The sequence below is a fragment of the Centrocercus urophasianus genome, unplaced genomic scaffold (assembly GCF_019232065.1).
Source record: "Centrocercus urophasianus isolate 14NV4802_14NV808 unplaced genomic scaffold, USGS_Curo_1.0 seq_2, whole genome shotgun sequence".
Lineage (NCBI taxonomy): Eukaryota > Metazoa > Chordata > Aves > Galliformes > Phasianidae > Centrocercus > Centrocercus urophasianus.
In genome coordinates, this window is record NW_024884755.1 from 16,047,606 (window position 1) to 16,070,861 (window position 23,256).

Consider the following 23,256-nt stretch of genomic DNA (forward strand, 5'->3'; position numbering starts at 1 on the left):
GGGATGGCACGGCACGGGATGGCACGGCACGGGATGGCACGGCACGGCGATCCCGGTGCCACCAAGGCTGTGGGACAGCAGGTAGGGCATGGAGTGTGTTGCAGGATGGACTGACAGCCCGGTTCTGGCCGGGCAGTGGGATGTGAGTCCCGGTTCTGGGGGCCCGGCTGGAGCCTCACGCACCCTCCTCACGCACCGCCACCTGCCCCAGGCCCACCGCCCACACCGACCCCCTCAGCCCCCCCCTACCGCCGCCGCCCCCGCTCACGTGTGGCCGCAGCCCGCGATGCCGACGGCGCGGTGGAAGACCTCCAGGCAGATGGGGCAGCTGAACTGTGCCTCCAGCGCCTCGGCCGCGGGGCCGCCGGGGGGCGGCGGGCGGGGGGGGCCGGGGCCCGGGGCCTGGGGGCGCTGCGCCGCCGCTACCAGCAGGCTGCGGAACATGGCGGCGGCGGGCGTAAGGATGGCGTGACGTCGCCGTGCGTCGTGACGTTACCGTGCGTCGTGACGTCATCAGCGCGCGCCGGCGGCGGAGGGAGGGGGAGCGGAGCGGAGGTGCCATGTGTGAAGCGTCGGGGCGGTGCGGAGGGTGCGGGGAAGCGCCGGTGCGGCGCCGTGCTGCCCCCGTGTGCAGGTGGGAGCGGGACGTCGCGAGAGATCCGTCCCCGGGGCCGTGCCCCGCTTCGGGAGGGGATCGGTGACGGCTTCGTTCCCCGCAGCCACCCGCGGCCGTGCGTGAAGTGCGGGGATGGCCCCGCCGCCGTCGTCATCCGAATCGGGGATGCGTTTTGTCGGTGAGGGGACCGGGATGCTGGGGTGTGGAGTCGGCGGGGCGTGGGGATGTGTGGTTCAGGGGTGTGGGGTTGGGAGACGTCAGGGCTTGGGGACGTCAACGCTTGGGGACTTTGGGTTCTGGGGAGATCGCGGGTCTGGGTTATGGGGGCATCAGGCTTGGGGACGCGAGGCTCTGAGATGTCTGAGGATATTGGGTTTGGTGACATCCAGGAGTAGGGACATCACATCCTGGGGACATTAAGGTGTGGAGATTGTGATGCAGGGCCTGGGGATGCCGCAGCTTGGGGATGTGGTCATGGGGTTAAGAAACATCAAGGCTCTGGGATGGAGGGCACGGGGACAGCACAGATTGGAGACACTGGTCATCAGGACACAGAGACGTGGGGCTCTGGGATATAGGGAACTCAGGGGTGTAGGGCTTAGAGATGTCAGGTCTGGGGACACTGGGTTTTGTAATGTCCAAGAATGGGGACATCACAGCTTGGGAACATCAGCACTTAGAGATAAGAGCTTGTAGACGTGGGGCTTGAGGACACTGGATGTCAGAGACACCAAGGCCCGGGCACAGCAGTGCTTGGAGACAGGGGTGCTCAGGGCTGCCTGTCTGTCTGCAGCTCCTGTTTCCGTGAGTACTTTGTGCACAAGTTCCGTGCCATGCTGGGCAAGAACCGCGTCATCTTCCCAGGAGAAAAGGTACTGGGGACACGTGGGGTGGGGGGGACGTGGTGCTGGGGGCACTGCACTGAGGCCGCTGACTGTCCCTGCTGTCCCTGCAGGTTCTGCTGGCACTGTCAGGCGGGATGGCCTCCAGTGCCATGCTGCGACAGGTGCAGGAGGTGAGTATAGGGGGTTGGGGGACGTGGGGCACAGCTTAGCCTGCTTACCCCATTGCTGTGCCAGGGGCTGAGCCGTGAGACGGCCAAGCGGCTGCGCTTTGTGCCTGGCCTCATCTACATCGACGGTAAGGCATGTCCCATCCCTGCTGCTCGTGCATCTCCCTGTGACCTGTCCCCATCCCTCCTTCCCATTCCTGTTGTGGGGCTGTGATACCCTGGGGTCTGCTCCCCTGCTCCAGCTGCTGCCACTGTGCCCACAGAGGGAGCGGTGTGCGGGCAGAGCCTGGTGCAACGGGAGCAAACTCTGACCCGCATGGAGGCCTTGCTGCAGGAAACCGGCTTCCCCTACTACCTGGCCTCCCTGGAGCAGGTGGGGACAGGATGGGGCTGGGGAGCACGATGTGGGGAGATGCGTCTGCCTGCACACAGCTCCCTATCTGTCCACAGGCCTTGGAGCTGCCTGGCTCAATCCTGCAGCGGGGCCCTGGTGGGGACAGTGAGCCGAGCCCTTCTTACAAGGTGGCTGTAGAGGGTTTCATCCAGCAGCAGCGGCAGGAGGAGGCCAGTGGGGATGGTGACACCTCGCCCACGGGGTTCAGCACCCAGGATGGTCCCACAGGGGACTCCCACGCCTGCCTGCCTGCAGCTGCCCGCACTGAGGAGCTGCTGCGGCTCTTTGATGCAGCAGAGACGCTGACAGCAAAGGAGGAGCTGCTGCAGATGCTGAGGTGAGGGACTCCTCCTGCCCAGCGAGCACATGGCATGGCCCTGTGGGTCTGAGCCAGTGTCACTGTGTCCCCAGGAGCCACCTCCTCCTGCACACTGCCCGCACGCGGGGTTACACCAAGGTGATGACAGGCGAGAGCTGCACCCGTGTGGCCATCAAGCTGCTCACCAATCTGGCACTGGGACGCGGCGCCTTCCTCGCTGTGGACACAGTGAGTGCCATCCCTGCCTGGGAGGGGGACAGGACCCAAGCACTGCTCTGTTCCTAGGATTATCCCCAGCTTGGTGGCAGTATCTCAGCAGACTCCTGCTCATCTGCAGGGCTTTGTGGACAGCCGACACGGTGATGTGACAGTGGTGCGTCCCATGCGGGACTACACGGCCAAGGAGATTGCATTCTACAACCACTTCTTTGGCGTCCCCACCATCATCACACCACCCCTCCACGCCAAGGTAGGGGTGCCCCCGCTTCCCCACTTCCAGCCGGACTGAGCTGTTGGCCTCCCTCCATCCTGCCCTTCTCTATTTCCCCTGCAGCGCCGAGAGAAGACCAGCATCCACCGCCTGATGGAGAACTTCCTGCTGGGATTGCAGGTGGATTTCCCCTCCACCATCAGCACTGTGTACCGGTACAGCACCTGAGGGCAGGGTGGTTGGGGGCAGGCAGTGAGGTGCCGCTGCTCATCCCCTCTTTACATCTGCAGGACAGGTGAGAAGCTGAGCGTGGCTCCAGCAGAAGCAAACAGCGATGTGCAGCGCTGCCTGCTCTGCCTCTGCGCCCTGGACATCGCTGGGGGTGAGTGGCACTAGGGGGGGGATTCACTGAGGTGACAGCGTGTGCCAAGTGTGTGACTGTCCCTTGGTTCTTGCAGAGGAGGAGCTGGCCTTAGAGCCCACGCTGGTGAAGGAGGAGACAGGGAACGGGTGAGCAGTAGGATGCTCTCCAGCATGGGGGACATGGAGACACCAGAGACAGCAGCAGGGACATTGTCACTGCTCTGTCCTTTCTCCCTGCAGGGCTGAGAGCAGAGCTGCCTTCATCCCACTGCTGTGCTACGGCTGCCGCCTGACGTTCAAGGAAATGGTAAGGATTTGAGGTGGCTCTCCAGGAATTGGGGACAGGGCTCAGTGTCCCCACTGTCCCCTCTCTTGCAGGGCCCCCCAGCCACGCTGCCACCCTACGTGCGCACCGAAGCTCAGCGCAGGAACTGCAGGTAGGGGACAAGCTGGGGAGGTCCCTTCCCTGCGGGCTGAGGGCAGTGCAGCCAGCAGGGCCCCCTGGTCTGTCCTTCACAGGGCTCTGATGAAGCAGCAGATCCAGGAATTCCTGCTGGAGGATGAGGAAGAGGAACCTGGCGGGAGCTGACAGTGCAGGACGCAGCTGTGGGGCACAGGGCCCTGTCACTGTGGGGCAGGAGGGTCCTATTAGGGTGAGGGAATCTGGAGTCACTGGGCCACCTGTGGTGATACCTGGCGTGCAGGCAGCTGCTTTTACACCAGATTCAAATGATCCAGTACCAGCAGGGGGTCAGGGGAGACCCCCCTCCAAGTGCCCATGCAGGGGGTGCTGATACCCACAGGCATCACATCCCTACTCCCGCCCCACCGCTGGGGAAGCTGGGGTGGCCTCAGCTTTATTTTATTAGATATCTGTATAAATAAAACCATTTGAATTAAAAAAAAAAAAAAAAGTCTACAGTCCGGCTGGGGATGCCAGCCACCCCAGTGGGGAGCCACAGCACCGTGCACCCCCCCTTTATGGGGCTATGGGGGTATTGCTTTAGAGTTCAACCTGGTTGTGGAGCGGGGCTGGGGGGGTACAGGAGGATGCTGGCTCGTGCCCAACCCCAGCAGCCAGGGGGATGCGGCGTCAACTCCTGACACCCCCCACAGCTGGCCAGCCCCCCAGAGAAGGCACAACATGGTCTCTGCCTGTTGGACGGCTTCAAAGCAAGGTGAGGATGAGATCCTCCTTCTAAAAGCACCGTCCCGTGCCCCCCAGCAGGATGCGACCCTGCAGGGCTGCTTAAGGCATTGGCGGTGGTGTCCCCTTGCGAGGGGCTGCAGTCCCTTCCCCTTACTCCTTCTCCCTCGTCCACTTGATCATGGTCTCGGGTGAGCGGTAGAGGAAGATGAGCTTGGCGTAGAGCTCCTCCTCCAGCTCCAGCTCTCCCGTCTCCCGCACCAGGAAGATGTCCTGGCACAGCTTCAGGATGCGGTCCACGCAAGGCAGCTCCTCAAACATGATGGAGTGTGAGATCTCGCTGAAGAAGCCTCGCACAAACTTCCCAATCACCAGCACGATGGAGACGTACAGCCCCATGATCCTGCAATGGGGGTGGGATGAAACCACCTTCGTTCCCCCCTCGCCACCCCCAGCTCCCTCCCTTGCCCCCCTACGCACCCATAGCCGGCCAAAAAGCCCAGGCTGGGGGGGCTGACTTTGTCATTGAAGATGACCATGGGCAGGATGTTGCCGTCGCGTGCTGGAGCATCCTTCAGCCTCACCACCCACCACTCCAGGAAGCTGTCACTGCCCTGCCCTGAGCCTGAGCGCTCCCGTTTCAGCTGCACCTCGACATCCAGGTAGCTGTCCTCTCCATCTGTGGGGCGAACAAGGGGGGGGTCAGGGCATGGCACGCTGGCCAAGTCCCCCATCGTGTGAACAACAGACAATGGGACCCACCTGGCAGCAGCTGCTTGACTGGATTGGCTTCGGGGCCGTTGGGCGCCCGGATATATTTGGGGAAGAGTTTGGGCACTTGCCTGCAACGAAACGGAGTGAAGCACCATCCCTGGGGGCGTCCCCTTTCCCTGACCCCCTCTCCCCAGAGACACTCACACTGGGGCATCACGAGTGCCTTGCAGCAGCTGGGCCAGCTCCATACGCTCCGGTGCTCCGGGCTGCAGGTCAGTGGTGTGCTTGTCGAAGGTGTGCTCCACCGTGCCGCCCTTCCCCAGGTCCCTGCAGGCACAGAGGTTTGCTGGGGGGGCACAGATAGGGCTGCCCCCTTCACCAGTAGCCCCGCTGTTACCTCTGGAAGGTCCAGGTGAGGCGCAGGGTGATGTCAGAGGAACCATTCTGCAGCTCTCGCCGCATCTGCTCACGGCTGGGGGGGCTGATGCTCCACAGTGAGCCTGAGCTGCCCTCAATGCGGGCCGTGACGATGTCCTCATAGCCGTACAGCGTGATGAACTGCATGGCCACCTGGGGATGGAATGGGGTGCTGAGCCGCGTGCCCCTCGGGGCGCCCACTGGGGACAGAGGAAGGGGTCTGCAAGGCTTTGGGGACAGAGGAAGGGGTCTGCAGGGTTTTGGGGCTACCGGCTGCCTCTCGAATTCCTTGGTCAGCGCTTCGTAGTCCTGCGGTGTGAAGGGTTGGATGGACTGCTGCTGGGCACTCATGGTGAACAGCGGCTGCAGGGATGCGGTGCGGTCAGTGCGGGATCCCGGTGCCCAACGCAGAGCTTGCCCCCCATCCTCACCTCATACCCCCCCAGCTTGAGGGTGACGGTGACGTCGATGGGGTGGTTGACGACGCCCACCACTGAGCGCACCAGCGACATGAAGAGCAGTGGGAACCAGATGATGGCCACCAGGAAGAGGATGATGAGGCCGCCCATGCCGTACTTGACAATCTTCTTCTTCTTCTGCCCTTTGGGCTGTGGGTATTTCTGCAGACAGACGGCAGGGGCTGCCTGGTAGAACCCATCTGGGGCCACCCCAACAGCAGCAGACTCAATGGGGCCGTACCTTCTCTGTCTCACGGCTGCACTTGATGATGAAGATGTTGGCGTAGATGTCTTCCACACACATCCAGTTGGACAGTGACAGCGTGGTGTCGGTCCAGACCCAGTCCATGACGGCACGCAGCTCCACCAGGAAGGGCACGAGGCGGAACCTGGGAGGCACGGGGAGATGGGGCTGGTACAGCTCCATCCACCCAAATGGGGCAACCTGTCCCCGCGCCACCCGCTGCCCCGTACCCCTGGAAGAGGAAGAGGTTGAGGTGGTTGTATTTCTTGGTGAGGAAGTTGCCCAGGATGCGGGTGGGGTAGCCGCAGCGGATCTGGTAGGCTGACAGCGAGAAGTAGATGCACTTGACAAAGTACCACAGCTGGGCCACTGTGTTGAGGCTGAACAACCTGCAGGAGGGACGTGTCACTGCTCTGGCTGCCTGAGCCCCCATCATAAAGGACACATAAAGGAATCACCCCCATAGGCTACCCAAGGACCTTAGGGGTTGGTCAGTGGGGACCAGTACCTTTCAGTGACAGCTGGCAGGATGAAGAACATCCAGAGATGGATGCTGAAAACCAAGATGACCTGGAAGATGAGCTTGCCCAGTACAGTCTTACGGAGGTAGAGCGCGCGGTCGATCACCATGGTGGTGAACTGGATGAGCAGCATGACCAGGAAGGCCTCTGGGACTTGGTCATCCGACAGAGAGGAGGTGATGTCGGTGGCTGCCGAGTGTTTCTGGGGACACCAAAGAGGTGAGGACTCAGCCCCGCCTGACCTCACATTGGGATCCCACCGTCTGACACCCTGCAGAGCTTTCTGCTCACCCCAAAGGCCCAGAAACCGAAGATGATGATGATGAAGTCAACCACATCAGCCAGGAACATGAAGGCATAGACATCGGTGGCTGCCCGGTACTGGGTGTGCAGGATGTCATGGAAGAACCCACGCATGGGCTGGTACACGTTCTGTGCCCTGCAGGAGACAGGGATGGGTGACAGGTGACCGGTGGGCTGCAAGCTGTAGTCCCCACCCTAACCCACACTGTGGGGCACTCACATGGTGAGGAAGAAGAGCTTGACCCGGAGACCAAACGCCTTCAGCTTCTTCTGAGAGTGGCTCTGTTTTGTCTCCTCCTCTTCCTCTTCTTCCTCTTCCTCTCCCTCCTCCTCCCCATCCTCTGTGAGTGATAAGCAGCATGGGTGACCGTCAGGCTCCCTGCCAGACCACATCTTGCCCAATTCCAGGTACTCACCTTCCTCCACCACTGCTGCTGGCTCCTTGCCCCACTGCCTCTTCCTCCTGAAGCGGAGATGTGTTGCTCCATCCCTACTCCCCTCCTTCTGCCCCTGGGCATTGCCCTCCGACTCTGACCCCACAGCTGCACCCAGAGCTCCTGACTCTGCTGGCACCGCTGGGGACACTGCTTCCTCCTGCCGCTCCTCCTCCTCCTCTGCCTGCTCCGCCTCCACCTTCTTCTTGGCAAAGGGATCCTCCTCGTGGTCCCACAGCCCATAGCACTGGGAAGGACAAGGGTCATGGGGGTACAATGGGATATAGTGGGGCTCAGGCCACCACCAGCCCTCACTCACGAAGCACCCGCAGGGCTCACCAGCAGCAGCGAGCGGTGGAAGAAGAGGGCCAGGAGCTGGATGAGGTCGTATTTGATGTAGCGGTCGGTCTTCTCCAGCCCCAGGATGCGGGGTGGGAAGAAGGGCTTGCCCTCATTACGCACCAGCATGGCGTAGCCGTTCCAAGGGAAGAAACCAAACTGGAAGAGGTATTTCACCACCACCATCACCTGCAGGGATATGGGTGTCAGGAGGTGGCAGCCAGAGCTGGGTGTCATCGTGTCTTTGTCCCCTGCGCAGCCACCTCTCGCCCACCTCAGTGAAGACGATGGCAGTCATCCAGAAGCGCTTGCTGGGCCGGGGGATGGAGAGCATGGCCCAGAGGAAGACAAGGATGGGCAGGAAGAGAGAGATGACAGAGGCGGTCACCATGTTGTTGAGGATGATGATGAAGTAGCAGAGCAGCTCGGAGTGGGCGGCCACGCAGTGGTAGATGGCCAGCAGCAGCTTCAGAAAGCGGTTGTGGGACTGGTAGAACTTCTCTGACTCCTCCAGCTCGGCAAAGTACAGCCTCCTGTGGGGCACAGGAGCTGAGCCTGCACCCCGGTCCCACTGCATCCCCATCACCCCCACTGTCCACATCGTCTCCATCCCATCCCTGTCATCACCACCGTCCCCAGTGCCTTCATCCCCTATCTCCATCCCCATCACCCCCCATCCCCACACCATACCTGCTCACCAGCAGCTCGCTGGCTGTCCGGCTCCGGTTCTGCGGCAGGGCCAGGAGCTCCCGAGATCCTGCCACGTCCTCCCGTGACCCCCAGTTTGCCACCTGCTCCTGGCTGCCTCTCTGCAGAGGGCACTCTGCTGCAGGGGGCTCAGCCCTTTGCTCACACTCAGCTCCATTGCGCCCACTGTGAACAGCGCAGGGACAGGTGAGCACCCTCCTCAGCGGTCCCCACGGTGGGTGGGTGGGCACCCAGGGGTGTATCTATGCACCTGCCTGGAAGCGATGCCATTCTGGGGCTCCTCTTGGGGCTCCTCGGGTGGCAGCAGGTAGAGCTCATCCAGCACCCCGCGGTGCACATCTTCACCCTACAGCACACATAGGGTCAGCACCGTCACAGTGCTGCGGTCCCAAGTGCCACCATCCCCCTCCCCAGGTGTCACCTTGGCCAGGCGCTGCGTCAGGACGTATCTCTCGAGCTGCAGCACGGTGGACATGTCGGTGTGCTCCTGCGTGCAGGCATCCAGCCACTGGGTGAGGCCGTCCACCATGGCCTGGCACAGCACCCACAGGAAGCGCAGGGTGTTCAGCGCCCGCTGCAGCACGTTGCCCCGCTCTGCTGGGCGAGGAGAGAGGGGCTCGTGGCTCTGCACCCACCCAGGGCACCTCCTGCTGCTGGGGTCCTGCCGCCCACCTACCAGATCCTTCTTCCTCCTCCTCTTCCTCCTCCTGGCCTTCAGCCTCTTCGGGCGCCGCTGATGCCTCCTCCCTCGCTCTGCTGTCCCCTGCAAGGCAGACAGCAAGTCATGCCCTTCCCATGATGGGACAAGATATCACTTCCAAACCCCCTTTGTGGCTTTTCTGCCCACCACCCAGACTCCTCCCCTCTCAAAAATTCAAGGATGGGCACAGCTTGTGCCCAGCCCTAGATCTGCTATCAGAGAATACACACACATACTGGGAACCCCATGGAGACGATGTCCAAACTGGGACAGGATCGCTTCGTCCCCCCCACCAGGCACCCTTGGCCTCGTTTTATGGTTCAGTAGCCCCTTTGGGGGTCTGGTAGCCCCACTTTGGGATGAGGCAACCCCACCTGCAGTGAGCTCATCGCCCAGCGGCTCCTGCTGCTCACGCTCCTGCTGCCTCAGCGCTGTCCTGGTGTTGGTCATCCAGGCCTGGTAGGCGAGCTGCATTGGGGAGGGGGCTGTCAGCACCCAGCAGCACGGCTGGCACCACCCAACTCCCACCAGGCTCACCTGGAAGGCACTCTGCCTGCCTGGCCGCGGCTCCTCAGGCACTGCTGCCTCCTCCTCTTCCTCGCTGTCTGACTCAAAGAGGAAGTATTCCCCAGAATGCAGCACTGTCAGGGTGACAGAGGGTGTCACAGCACAGTGTGACACAGGGTGACACGGCACGGCTGGTGCCCAAGCTGTCCCCGTTGCCATCTTCCCCGTGCTCAGTGCCAAAGATGCCCGCAGGGACCCCACTGGGGACCTCAGTGCCAAACAGCTCGATGTCCCCAGAGGGGTATCACTCCAGCACCGAGTCCTGCAGGCACCCCGACTGCACGCCCCGTTAGTGCACACAAGCAGAGAACGCCCTGGTTAATGCCAAGAGCGGGGATAGGAGGCATGCGGGGCATCACCTCGCCAAAAGCACCGTCACCGTCGCTCCCCTCGGTGGCACCGCGTGCCGCCCGCGCCCCCTGCGGGGCAATACCTGCGGCGTGGTCTAACCATGGCCGCCACCACCGCTCCCTCTGCCGGGCAGGGTCCGCCGGGCTGCTGGGCGCTGTGGAACGGCAGCAGGGACTGAGCGTGGCCATAATGGGGGCACCCACCCCAAGGAACGGTGTGGGGACGTGCCGGGGGAGGGTTTGGGGGGTTTGACAGCTGTGCGCTCCGTTGGGCCGCACCGGTCCTTGCACAGCAAAGGGATGGGGATGTTGGGAGTAAGAGTTGGTGATGGGTTGAGGTCACCGTTCTGGTGACAAAAGGAGGGGTTGGAGGGGCTGGGGACCCCCCAGCCGGCTCTCACCTGCCCTGGCCCCATCTTGCCCCTCACCACTGGGCAGCCGCTCCTGGTGGTACTTCTCCTGCTTGGCACGGATCCGTTCCATCCTGTTGAATGCAGCACTGGATGCTCCAGAGCTCCCCAAGCCCCCAGTACTCCATCACCATGCTGGGTACTCGCCACCCCCCTGGGCCCTTCCCGCACCTCGGAGTGCCCCAACAGCTCTAGGGGTTTGGGAGATGCCCCAAGTACCCTTCCCTTCCCCCCCAAAACCCACTCACTGCCGTTTGAGCTGAGCCAGCGACTTCTTCTCAGCCTGCCGGTGGGAGCGCATGCTCTTCATGAGGCTGGCTCTGAACAGTGCGACGCCCCTGCAGCAATGGGGACAGTGGGTGGTGAATTTCCTCACCCAGCCCCCTCAGGGACCCCGCAGACACCCCCTGCCCCACCTGGAAGCCTGCAGGGCAGAAGCTTGGAGGTCCAGCATGACGTGCAAGAAGTAGTAGCTGAGGAAGACACGGCGCTGGAGCAGGAGGAAGAAGAAGCAGATGCTGTCCCAGATGATGCCAGCCTCCTCCACTGGCAGCGAGCAGTCCTGGTCCTTGCCCATCTCCTTGGCTGGCAGACAGAGGGATGGAGGAGCAGGTGAAGCAGCACCCCAAAATGCCCCCGTCAGTCCCAGCCCACCCTGTGCCAGTGCTCACGGTCGTAGTAGCCCTTGACGGTGCAGACCAGGCTGAAGAGTTGGATCACCCAGCAGAAGTTGCTCTGCATCTGCTGCACGAAGACGCAGGAGAGGAGCTGTGGGAAGAGCGTGAGGTTGGTCCCTCTGCACCCACCTGGTTGACCCGAGGAGCAAACCCAGGAACGGCGCCCTCACCGACAGCATGTTTTTGGAGATGATGACTGTGATGTTGTAGAGGATGAGGCAGTCCCAGAGCACGAGGCGTGCCCGTGCTGGCTTGCGCAGCATGGCAGTGCCGAAGAGCAGGAGGTAGAAGCAGGCAAGCAGGTAGCCGAGGCCAAAGAGGCTGATGCGGGTGGCCCCGGTGATGAAGACCACCACCAGGACAAACCAGAAGAGGTAGCGGAAGACCACCACCTTCGCCATGTCCAAGTAGGACCTGCAGAACGCCGTGCTCAGAGCGGGGTTCCCATCCCCTCCCAGCACCTGCACCCAGCTCCATCTGGAGTTGGAGTGCAGCAAAGTGCTACACCTCCACAACTGAACCAGCAGGTCCCTATCTAGCGGTTCCAGTGCCCTCAGTGACCTGGTGCTCACACCATTTTGTCCCAGTTCATGGGTATCCCAACGCTCAGTGGGTTCTCGCACCATCACTGCAAGCTCCCCCCACACCCTCAGGGCACTCTGGACCCAGCTGTACCACCTTGCTGGCAGATCATATCCCATCCTACAGGAGGGTCTCCCTGGCCCTATGCTGCTGCAACCCCACCCTGGGGGACCCCATCCCAATCCTTGGGGACCACATCCCAGCGCGTCTCACTGCCCGTAGATCCCAGCCCTCTCTCCGTGGCCCCCAGCCGTGGGCACCCACCGGCAGTGGATGAAGTTGGGGGTGGGATTGTGGGGCTCTCGCTCCAGGTCCAGCCGGTCCGCATTGTCACCCGCAGCCCGCAGCCACTCCTCGGTGCGTTCGGCCACAAACACCCTCCACTGCTGGGCCGCGCACAGCAGCAGCACGAAGTCATCTGCAGGCACGCGGATCAGCCCCCTTGGGGGCGGGGCTTCGGAGAGCCACGCCCCCTTTCTACGGAAGCGGGCGTGGCCAAGGAGGGGGCGGGGCTTCCCACACCCTGGGCGTTGTATTTAATGAGTGGTTCCCACGGGGGTGCGGCCATTCATAGCCCCTCCCTCTCAATGGGGCGTGGCTTCAACCAAGCTCCTCCCCAAAGCCGTATGGCCACTCACGTGCCCCCTCCTCCCTATAGGGCTGGGGGTTTTTCTCCTATTCTCATCCCAAATGGATGCGGCACCCCCCAAGCCCCGCCTCAACGAACGACCTCTCCCACCTTCGGGGCTTGTGGCCATGCAGATCCCAGCCCTCCCACCCCCCATCCCTGGGGGCACTCACTGATGAGGTTGGTGGATTTGGGGGCCACAAAGAAATCGGGCAGGTAGAGCCATTTGATGAGCGCCAAGTTCATGGGGAGGAACCGGCTCCAGCGCCACGGGTAATCTGGGGAGTGGGGACAGCAGCACGCTGTATCTTGGCCCGCCAACATCCCCCAGCCCATTCCCCATGCCTCATACCCATGCAGAGAGCGGGCGGCATGCCGACACACAGCAGGTACTGGTAGAGGAGGAAGACCACGAGGAAGAGGCAATACTTGGGCCAGAGGCGTGCGATGGCCGCCCGCCGGCGCTGCGTCAGGATGACGACCAGCCAGCAGCCGTGCAGGATCACCATGAAGTTCATCCGCTGCCCGATCACGTTCACCGTCATCAGGAAGCAGATCTGGAATTGGGGCGGTTCAGGAGCTCAGCTCCACACGTACCAGGTGCCCCACGTTGCCCCGTAGCCCCCGCTGCCCACCTCCAAGCCAAACTTGTAGTAGAAGTAGTTGAGGAAGTACTTGACACAGTTGACCAAGCCGTGGTCCAGCTGCTCACGGGACACGTCCTCAAAGATGGTCTCAGTGATGGGGACCAGCAGCTGGTGCTGCTTGCGGTAATACTCCTGGCGCCGATACACCACCGCCTCCAGCACCAGCAGCAGCAGCACCAGGAGGTGGTTCTGGGGGGGTGAGGGGTGCTCAGCTCCACTGTGCTCAGGGTGCAGAGCATCCCACCACCCCATTCCTGCCAGCACCCCCCACCCACCTGGATGTAGCCCAGGTTGGGGAAGCCCTTGCGGATGCCGAACCAGTTGGCGGGGTCCACGGGGCCGCGGTACAGCGTGGAGTTGCCCATCTCCTCAGGGCTCAGGTTGGTGCTGTTAAGCAGGGGCTGCCAGGGGACATGGTGTCAGCACCCACAGCCATTGGAACCCATCAGCATCCCCATCCCTGCCCCGGCACCTGGGTGCAGTTGCTGGAATACTCGCTGGGGTCGACGATCTTGAGCTGGTAGAGCATCTTGCAGACGATGATGATGCAGGTCCAGATGGTGGAGAGGCACGAGGCCATGTGGCGGAAGCGGCAGTAAGGCATGGCGAAAGCCCACAGCAGCACCAGCAAGAAATTCATCAATGATACCTGGGGGCAATGACAGCGTCAGCACTGTGGGACAACCCCCGGGACCCCCAGGCCCTGTGCTGTACCTCCTGCAGAGCCACCCAGACGGTGTAAAGGGCCACCAGCTTGAGGATATGCAGTTCCAGCAGGCGCCCCACGAAGACCTGCCCGCGGGTCAGCGTGTCTGAGAAGGTCCAGCCCAGCACGATGAGGCGCTCCAGCACCAGCCCCCACTTGCTGGGTGCTGTGAGGACACAGACCATCACGGGTTTGGAGGATACCCCCACCCTGCCCTCTCCCTTCCAGGCTTGGGGAATGCTTTAATCCACCCCTGTACTCTCCCAGGCTCAGGACACCCCAACACATCTCTGTAATCTTCTATCTCTTTCTTGGCCTGAAGGACACCCCAGCCCATCCCTGTATCCTCCTCTCCCAGGTTTGGAGAACACTCTGACTCAGCCCTGTATTCTCCTGGCCCCTTCTTGGCTTGGAGGACGCTCCCATCCATTCCTGTATCCTCCAAATATCAGAGGACATCCCAACTCATCCCCATATCCAAGTGTCTCCGTCTTGGTTTTGGAGAACACTCCAATCCATCCCCGTACCCTCCAGACTTCAGAGAACACCCCAACCCATCCTACATCCTCCTGGCTCCTCCACGGCTCAGGAGACAACCCAATCCATCCCTGCACTCTCCAAGGCACAAAAGACACCCCAAACCCATCCCTTATCGATTCCTCAGCTTGGAGAACGTCCCATCCCATCCCCAACCCCAAGGACACCCCACCCCTGGCAGTACCCTGTGAGGCAGTGTCAGACTCTCCCCCTTCAGTCCTGGCACTCTCAGCAACGACTGCATCGCGCAGCAGCCGGCTGCCATGCAGCTCCTCGGGCCGGGGGATGTGGCAGGGCTGCAGCCCAGCAGCAGGGATGTGCTCCAGATCAGTGATGTGCATGAAGGGACGATGGAAGTAGTGAAGCTGAAGGATGCAGGCCAGCAGAAAGAAGCCCGGGATGAGGGTGCTGGAGAAGAGCTCGGAGACGCTGAACTGCTCCAGACCCAGGTCCCCCAACCTGGAAGGGAGGGGATGTTGTGGTCAGCATGGGGCCACCTCCATCCCCTTTGCCACGCACGGGTGTCCTGAGCAAGGCAAACCTTCCATGCCTCAGTTTCCCAGTGTGCAACGCATCTCCCAGCCATGCCCTGGTGCCACCGCACCATTGGGGACACCATGATGGCATGGGGACACTCACTGCTCGTTGGTGAGACCCGTCAGATTCCTCCAGTACATGGGGAAGTCCTCAAACTGGAAGGTGTAGACGGCGATGAGCACCAGCATGGTGTAAGCCACCACCAGCCACCAGAAGCCCTTCAGCACTTTGCGCCATAGGCTGTAGTACACCTGCAGGGATGGGGACATCAGTGTGTTGCCACTGGGTGCACACGCCGTTTGGGGCCAGCACCTCCATCCCCTGTACCTGGAAGAGGGTGAGGCAGAGGAGGAAGAGGAACATGTAGACGATCTTGTAGACCACGAGGCGCCCGGCGAAGCTGACCACGATGAACATCCCGGCGCACACACAGATCCAATACTTGGCATAGAAATCCCGCACCAGAGCCCCCAGTGCCTTCAGCACGTCCCGCTGTCGGCCAGGTTCTGCAAGGCATGGCACTGCTGGTACCGTGGGTCGCATGGGGACAGACCCAGCGTCACCGAGGGACCTCACCTGTATCCGAAATGGTCACCTCCAGCAGCGGGGTGGATGGGCTCGTCCTCGTTAGCAGCTTCTCCTTAACGAACTGCCGCACCAGCAGCCAGAAGGTGAGGGTGAGCAGGAGCTGCAGGGACAGGTGGTGAGCAGAGCTGGTGGGCACCGCAGGGACGGGGATGGGGATGGTGCAGGAGGTACCTTGGCCCCCAGGTCCAGGCAGGGGTACTTGGGGCGCACGAGCCCCAGCTGCTCCAGGCTCATGAGGCCGACACGGGTGGGCAGCTCGGGGCCCAGGTCCATGCCCCAGACATACTGCAGGCTGCAGAGAGCAATGCCATAAAGCAGCAGGAAGGGTGAGCAGAGCATGGCAAAGTGGTGCCGGCTGCGCACGATCCAGATGAGGCAGGACCAGAGCAGCAGCACGAAGGTCAGCCAGCTGTGGTAGGTGATGCTCCACACCTGTGGGACAGAAAAAAACTCAGCTTCTCCCCTTTTTCAGGCTCACGACTTGGAGAAAAATTCCTGGAGGCCACGATGGAGTGCCTTACCATCATGGCAATGAGGGCACAGACGTAGCTCTGCTTCATGATGACGTGCCACAGTGTCTGCAGGGGCAGCCGCTCTCCCGGACGGTCCCTGCCTGGCCAGCAAAGCAGTAGCTGTGAGCCTCTGCCCCACTGCAGGGCAGGGATGGGGCAGCATTTGGGCTGGGCTTACCCAGTGGCGTGGCATCACCCAGGATGTGGACAGTGCAGTTCTCTGTTCTCCGCTTCCCAGTGCTGGAGGACAGCATGGGCTGGAGGGGGGAAGGGGCAGAGAGTGCTGAGCACCCACTGGCACCCCCAGAACACCGCAGTGCGGCTCCCCCGACTCACCTTGGTGTCTTCAGCCACACCATCGCTGTCCTTGGGCCAGCTCTCAAGCTCCACCAGATCCCGCGCTGGGGGCTGTGCTGGCAATGCTGCTCTCTGCAAGAGCAAGGAGCCAGCTGCAACCCCGGGGGGGGGGGGGCCCAACCCCGAGCACCCCACCCCCTCCACCACGCACCCTGGGCCATTGAGGTGCACGCATCCCCGCAGCCCCTCACCCTGGCGTCCAGGCGGCGCAGCTTCAGCAGCGTGGCCACGGTGTAGTAGAGCAGCAGCAGGATGCCAGGATTGGCGTAGACGGGCCAGGGGTGTTCGGTGTTGAGCTGCAGGGCGTTGGGTCGGGAGCAGTTGCTGTACAGGATGATGTCCTTGAAGCCAAACACCCTGCGAGGGGGGGAGGGGGGCATGAATGGCATTAACTCCCTGGGACCGGCGATGTCCCCATCCCCGCAGCACCGGGCTGTGAGCAGGATGGGAGCCAAGCAGGAGCTGCAAGCCATCCCTGGGGACATGGGGACCCGTGGTGGGGGTACACGTGGAGAGGGGCACCCACGGCACCACTTACCGCGCCCAGATGGTGGGGGGCGGGAAGACCCCCTGCACAAAGGGTGCTTGGTAGGCATAGAGGCACAGGAGGTGGGCAGCAGCGTAGAGGCCAATGAGGACACAGAGGGCATCGAAGGCAGCGCGGCTGGACGGGAGGTGGCATGCCCACCAGGTGCACAGCCCCACGAACAGCAGGTAGTAGATGCTGGAGGAGGCGGAGGGCAGAGTGATCCCTGCAGAGCAGCGCCCCGAGGGCGGTCAGTCACCCACACCCCCCATCCAGAGATCCCCCACATTCGCCTCACGCTCCCTCCCCAGTCCCAGACCCACCGGCCAAAGCCAGCAGCACGATGGCCAACCCCTTCCCGGCCGCCCACAGCACCCAGTGCGCCGTCACCCGCAGCCTGGCGCTGAGCGGTGCGTCCCCGCCTGCCGTGCCACCGCGCCGCTCCACGTCCTGCTCTTCCCCCTGCAGCAGGCAGGAAGCACAGCAGTGAGCCCCAAACCCCCCAAGGCATCCCCCCACGGGCTCCCCCAGTCTCTGCTGCTGGCTGTGCCTCGGTTCCCCTGCTGCACGTGGCCTGGCTCTGCACCTGGCCGTGTTTATCTCGCAGCCGCTTGGAAAGCGCCTCTGAAACACGGCTGTTTTTCTTGGCAGCAGCAGCCAGGTTCCCAGCAGTGAGCTTTTTTCCAGGCTGCCTCCCGCGCTCACTGCAAAGGCATCCACGCTGCCAGCGCTCCGGTTACAGCACGGCCTGCATGGGGCTGCGGGATGCACCCGAAATGGGGCTGGGACACGGAGGTGCCATCAGCACGGATCTGCATGGGTGATGCTGGTGCCACCCTCACAGCTTGTTGGCACGGCATAGTGTGGCACTGAATGGCACCGCATGGCACGGCTCCCAGCTGGCTTCATCCCCACCCATGGGCAGCCTGTGCTCTGCCGTCCCACATCGAGCAGCTCTATGGGGCTGGGCTGTTTGTGGGATCCCTATGGAAACACAGGAGCAAACACGGGCACTCCTCTGCAGCTGAGTCACTCCGGGGAAGGGAGGCACAGGGGGGACCCAATCCATCGCTGACCGCCCAAAAAACGCTCCCCATTGCGCAGCCCCAACCCGGATCCCAGCCCAGGTCCACAGGCATCTGGGTGTCCCCGTGGGGACAAGCAGAGACAGATGGGGGCCCTGCAGGAGGAGCACTGCTGGTGGCACCGGTGGCACCTCACCTGCTCAGGGGGCTGCCGGGACTCCGGTCTGCGGGTGGCAGTGCTGCCCTTGGGGACGAGGCGGTGGCACAGACACAGGCAGAGGGATGAGACCAGCAGGATGCCGACGTCAGGGGCCACCAGGCGCACTGAGTTGGGGAGGTCACCCAAGTCCAGCCTAGAGGGGGAGAAAGAGCAGGGTTGAGGGGGGTCCTCCACCACCAGTGACCACAACCAACGTTAAGGGAGCCGCACCTGGTGACCCCGATGTGCCGGGCGAGGACTTCCCAGCTGCTGCCTGTGGAGAAGCATAGAGGTGTTAGGGTGGCACTGACCCCACAGCAGCTCCATAGCACATGGTAGGTGGGCTCTGACGGCCAAATGCCACCAGCTTGGGGGCTCTGGGGCACCTGGCACCGGGGTACTCACAGCTGGGCCCCAGCAGCTGATCCAGGGCAGGCAGCGTGTACAGACATATCTGGAAAACGAAGTGGGCGAGGAGGAAGAGGAGGCTGGTCCCCAACAGAGCTTTGAGGAAGCGGCCGGCGTGACCTGCAAGAGACGGGCACCCATCGCCCTGAGCAGCCCCCGGGGGTGCCAGCATCCCCACTCTGAACTCCTGGGAAGGGTCCACTGGTGCCATACCAGTGCTGCCAGACCCCCACGTCCCTCAGCCCCCTCCAGGAGAACCCTTTCTGCCCCACCATTGGGGAAACAGAGGCACGGGGTGGTGTGGGACCCCAGGACCACACTCTCTTCTCCATTCACCCGCAGCCAGCACTCAGCAATGGGATCAGCACACCACTGCCTCCCGACCCCATCCCATCCCAGATCTCCCCCACCTGCAGCTGTGCCCCCAGCCCTTCACTCCCCTGGCTGCAGGGGGCACATCCTGGGCACCAGCCTGGGCACAGAGCCACGCACCAGGAGCGGCTCTGAGGTTTCTGGTTAATAGGGCCGAGGCTCGAAATTGGCCACCTCGCAGCAGGAGGACTATTAATAGTTGCACCAGACTATAATTAACCAAACGAGGCTGCCACGTGGAGCCGCCCAACCCTGGGGAAACCACAAAGGAGGAGCAGGTACCTGCAGGAGGGACAGCGTGCATCCCCTAAAAATAGTCCCAAACCCCACTGATGGTCCCCGAGCCTGAGATGCAATGCCCTCACCTGAGATGTCAGCCGGTCCCGGGAACCACGGCAGCAGCAGGAGGTACAGCAGGTACACCAGGGAGAGGACGTTGAAGCGGAACAGGCAGGCTGGGGACACAGGGTGGGCAGGGTTGGGGGCACCTGGGCTGCACTGTGTTATCCACACCCCATAGGCACCCCATCACCGGGATGCTCGCTGAGAGCACCCCGACTGGCTCGCTCCAAAACGGTGCAGACCCCAGGACGGCCCCAAAGAAGGTCTGCACCCTTCCGGACCAGAATGACCCGACCCCCCCCACTGCCAGGCAGGGCGCTGGGGTGGGCCGGTCGCCAGGGGACGTGCTGCGAGCCCGGCGCGGCCCTTCCTGTGTTTACGAGGCTCTAATGGGACGGAGCGTCCTGCAGCAGCACGTGAGCCTCCCCACGGACCCCAACGGGGGGTTAAACCGAGGTGTCCCCGCCTGCCCCGTATCCGGGGAGCCCCCGAGCGGGGCTGGGTGCCGCTCACATCGCCACTCTCGTCGGGGACACCGCCGCCTCCCAGCGGTGACCCCATCCCGCGTCATCTCCCCGCACGCCGAGCGTTGCTCGCTGCATTTCGGCAAAGCCATGATCTCATGGAACAACTATTCCTCTCCCCGCCGCCAGCCGTGAGCAGCCGGCCCGGCGGGGAGCGGAGCCCGGAAAGGGGCAGCCGGAGCCACCCTCGTGTTGCAGACAGACCCTGCGGGTCCCTGGGGAGGTGGGGGTCACCCCAATGGTGGCAAGAATGGGGATTGGTGCCCGGAGCATCACTGGGGCAGAGGGCTGTGAAGGGGGGTAGCAGCACTGGGTAAGAACAGGGACAACTTGCGACGGCGTGGCTCAGCTGCTTCCTGCCACCAAGGGCTGGGGACATCGCTCCTGGGGCACGACGGGTTTGGGGTCACCCGCAGCACTACGAGGGATGGGAAAGAGGGACGTGCCATAGAAGCGGCATTCCGCCTCGTCGGTGTGGCCGACACCGGGGGGCACCGCAGCCCCCAAACCCTCCCAGCGGCACGGGACGGGGCTCCCACCGCCGTCCTGAACCGGCACCGCAAACCGGTTCCCCTCCGTGCTGACAGCGGGGAAAGCGCAGCAAGGAGAGAGGGGGGAAAAACCAGTTTGGCAGCGCCGGGAGTGCAGAGCGTGCCAAAGGCGAGCTGCCCCGGGGCACCGGGACGGCACCTCCCCACCGCGCTGCCTCCGCTGCACCGAGCCGCCCGGGTGGGTGTTTGGGTGGGGGGGTGGCACCCACCGCCCCCTCTGCGTGCCAGCAGCACCCACCGCCCACGAGGTTTTGCTGCTGTGAAGTAAGAGCTGCTCTTCGCTGGATGCCTCCCTGCTGGATCCGCCCGGCCGTGCGTCCCAGCTGTCGGTAGCACTTGAACGGAGCGCTGCGCTCGTGTGCCGAGAGGACAAACCGCAGCGCAGGGAGCTGGGCAAGACGCGCTGCCGCTCCCTGTTGCCGGCCTGCAGCCTTCCCCTGCCTCGGATTCATCCCAGGATCCCCTGGCAGGGTGGGTGCCACGCAGAGGGCTGCAGCAGCGCCTCGTTTGCAGCACGGAGAGCACGACAGCAGTGGGGTCAGATAGGATGGAGCCATACCCAGCCATAGGGTGGTGGTGGCTCCCAGACTCCAGTGGTGCTGGGACCCCGACCCCCCGCCCAGCACCCCAGCGGCAGTGCTGGCTGCACGCAGCCTCACTGGTTGTTATCAGCGCTGCTCCTTGCTCTCTGCAGGATAAGGAACGACCCCCGCAGCCCCCGAGCAGCAGCGAGAACCCGGTGAGAAGCAGCCATGGGCATATCTCCACTCCCAGCCCCATCTCCGCTTTCCGGGAAGAAGCAGCAGCAGCCCCGCCATATCCTGTTTGTGTGGAAAATACATCCTGGTGCTGCCAGCGCGGGGCAGGGGCCGTCCTGCTCCCCACGGAGATGCTACGGGATCGGTGCACAACCTGGGAAAACCCCACAGCAGGGTGGGATGGGGGAAAGCCTCGCAGGGGAGCGGTGCTCGATGCCAGCCCTTCACCCAAGGATGGGGACACCTCCATGTCCCCCACAGCACCGACGCCGACCGCTGGGGACAAACCGCGCGATCGTCCCGCCCCGAGTCCTTATCTGCGCTGCGCATAGGAGGAAGCGGGAGCAGGGAGGTTAAACGGGCAGCGCGGCCCCAAGCACCAACCCTGCCTCGAAGTAGCGGGGCCGCAAAGGGACGGGGCGGCCACACAGGGATTGGAGCCGACTCAGCGCCCTAAAGCTCGGCACCGGGACGTCCGCGCTGCTGGACCGACACCTCCGTCCCCAGCAGCCCCAGGGGGAATCCCAGATGCTCAGGGCATCCCCGCAGCTGCAGGCCGGGGGTGAAACCCCACCGCGCCCCGACATCCCCTGCAAACCCCCACAGACCCAACACACCTCGTAGCACCGAGGGACGGAGCGTCGCCCACCCCAGCCCTGCGCAGCCCATCCCCCAGGGCCGCCCTTGGGAGGAAACGGAGTTATTGCTCTTGGAGACATTTGGTGGCAGGTTTTTTTTTGGTGTTTTTTTTTCTTTTTTCCTCCTCTTATTTCCCCTCATTTAAAAAAAGCACCTGACCGCAGGAGGCGGCTGGCCGCAGCCCACGCCGGGCACCGCGCCTGCAGCGCTCCCCAGGACCCCCAAACTCCGCTCTTGGGGATTTGGGAAGGAGGGGAGGGGGGTGCGTCCTCACCCCCCCCCTCCGGCTCAGAATCTCCCCTCATTTCGGGAGGTGCATCCTCAGGGAAGCGATGCCCGAGGGCTTGAGGGGTGGGATGGGCAGTCGGGGGGGAGCTGCACGCGGCGCAGCCAGGCACGTTTACCCCCACAGCGGGTGGGAATCCGGCCCCACGGAGCTGCACCCCTGTGGGGCCACGGCCAGCGGGGGCTGCCCCACACCGTGCCGCAGGGTCCGGCCACCGCCCGCACCGGGCTGGCTGAGAGCCGCCTGCATACATCCTGCGGACGTCGGGGAAAGGCTTAATTGCAGGGGAAGGAAGGCTGCGGGGCTCCCACCCGCCCCGTGTTCCCCCGTGCAGGGAGCCCAGCTGCCCAACGAGCACCCGCTGAGTCACCAGCACCTCTATTTCGACTTCATATCCCAGGACGGCGCTGCCGAGCCGGGCCCCACAACAAACCGGGAGGGGAACGCCGTGCCGGAGCTGCAGCCCGTCCCGCAACGCGGCCACGGCACCGGAGATCGCAACGCCAGGCGACACCGGGGGGGCGGGGGGGGGAACCGCACGGGATGCGCCCGGCCTTGTGCAAGCGGAGCCCGGCCACCACCTTCCCGGCCCGGTTTGCAGGCAGGGTTATAATTAACCTCCTCACATCCTGCGCGATGCACTGAGTCACTCCTCGCACACAGCAAACTGCAGAAAGAAGCTTTTCACCCGGCACCGACTTCCTCCCCCAACACCGCGAGGACGGGCAACGCTCCGCCGGGGGGTGGCACGGCCAGGGGGGGTCCCCGCACAAGGAGCCCGTTGAACCACGCGTGTTGACGGAGCCCCACGGAGCCGGAAAGGTTTTCCTTTCGGACGAAAAAGTTCAAAAGGCCGATTCTTGTCCCGCTCGCGGGGACGCGGGGATTTTCCAGGCTAGGGGCCAAGCGCTCCCCGCTGTGGGTGGTGCGCGGAGCGGCCGCCCCAATGCAGCGCACGGCCAGGAGGTGAGCGGGGCTCCGACCGATCGGCCACGGGACGGGGCGGCCGCGTGTGACAGCGTTACCCGCAGCCCCCGAGCGCCGCTCCGTCTGCGGCTCTCGGCAGAGAAAAAGTTGCGTGCTCCCCTCCCAACCCCCATCACCGCGTCCCGGTTCCGATTCACCCGTGGGAACGACACCGGGGGAGGGAGGGAGGAAAAGTGGGGATCGCCCCTACACCGTGAGCCCGTTGGCCCAACAACCGTAACGAGGGATAACCCTGAGCCCCTCCGGTAGGAAATAACGCGCGACACGTGCACCCACCGGCGAGCAGGGCGAGCGGCAGCAGCAGCCAGTAGAGCCCCGCGCACAGCGCCCGCCGCTCCATGCTTCAGGCGGCCGCGGGCCGGGCCATACCGTGCCGATCCGGGCCGTTGCCGTTCCGCCCCGCAGGGCCGGACCCGGAGCGC

At 63.5% G+C, this 23,256-nt stretch overlaps 3 protein-coding genes across 7 annotated transcripts in view; 1 reads left to right on the plus strand and 2 right to left on the minus strand.

The window, feature by feature from the left end:
• Positions 1-444, minus strand: part of RNF166 (ring finger protein 166) — a 7,552-nt gene extending 7,108 nt beyond the window's left edge. The window contains exon 1 of the mRNA XM_042821778.1: positions 269-444. Within this exon, the coding sequence (XP_042677712.1) occupies positions 269-444 (176 nt within the window). The remainder of the gene's footprint in view (positions 1-268) is intronic.
• Positions 445-615: 171 nt separating this feature from the next.
• Positions 616-4,038, plus strand: CTU2 (cytosolic thiouridylase subunit 2). The gene is made up of 15 exons (XM_042821484.1): positions 616-634; positions 720-794; positions 1,410-1,488; positions 1,572-1,631; positions 1,696-1,756; positions 1,892-2,001; positions 2,079-2,359; positions 2,434-2,569; positions 2,679-2,810; positions 2,895-2,986; positions 3,062-3,153; positions 3,230-3,281; positions 3,375-3,441; positions 3,513-3,571; positions 3,654-4,038. The coding sequence occupies exons 3-15, from the start codon at positions 1,450-1,452 to the stop codon at positions 3,721-3,723; spliced, it is 1,251 nt and encodes a 416-aa protein (XP_042677418.1). The 5' UTR covers positions 616-634; positions 720-794; positions 1,410-1,449; the 3' UTR covers positions 3,724-4,038.
• Positions 3,963-23,177, minus strand: PIEZO1 (piezo type mechanosensitive ion channel component 1). Of its 5 annotated transcripts, none has more exons than XM_042821475.1 (50): positions 23,111-23,177; positions 19,113-19,202; positions 18,373-18,495; positions 18,199-18,241; positions 17,965-18,121; positions 17,067-17,205; positions 16,756-16,969; positions 16,409-16,574; positions 16,197-16,289; positions 16,039-16,117; positions 15,870-15,961; positions 15,520-15,780; positions 15,337-15,448; positions 15,088-15,266; positions 14,863-15,011; positions 14,408-14,682; positions 13,695-13,852; positions 13,453-13,629; positions 13,256-13,381; positions 12,969-13,169; positions 12,686-12,890; positions 12,507-12,611; positions 11,970-12,123; positions 11,294-11,537; positions 11,118-11,214; positions 10,863-11,031; positions 10,695-10,784; positions 10,438-10,520; positions 10,120-10,191; positions 9,657-9,760; positions 9,494-9,587; positions 9,096-9,182; positions 8,841-9,013; positions 8,674-8,765; positions 8,402-8,584; positions 7,986-8,244; positions 7,712-7,900; positions 7,355-7,619; positions 7,159-7,279; positions 6,927-7,074; positions 6,623-6,837; positions 6,345-6,503; positions 6,112-6,259; positions 5,844-6,032; positions 5,683-5,775; positions 5,393-5,565; positions 5,200-5,322; positions 5,044-5,123; positions 4,762-4,960; positions 3,963-4,684 (listed from the first exon to the last, which is right to left on the minus strand). In XM_042821475.1, the coding sequence occupies exons 1-50, from the start codon at positions 23,172-23,174 to the stop codon at positions 4,435-4,437; spliced, it is 7,461 nt and encodes a 2,486-aa protein (XP_042677409.1). In that variant the 5' UTR covers positions 23,175-23,177; the 3' UTR covers positions 3,963-4,434. The 5 variants fall into 5 exon arrangements, with proteins under 5 accessions (XP_042677409.1, XP_042677408.1, XP_042677410.1 ...); XM_042821474.1 differs by having other exon boundaries at positions 8,841-9,016; XM_042821476.1 differs by lacking the exon at positions 10,120-10,191 and having other exon boundaries at positions 8,841-9,016.
• Positions 23,178-23,256: the final 79 nt, after the last annotated feature.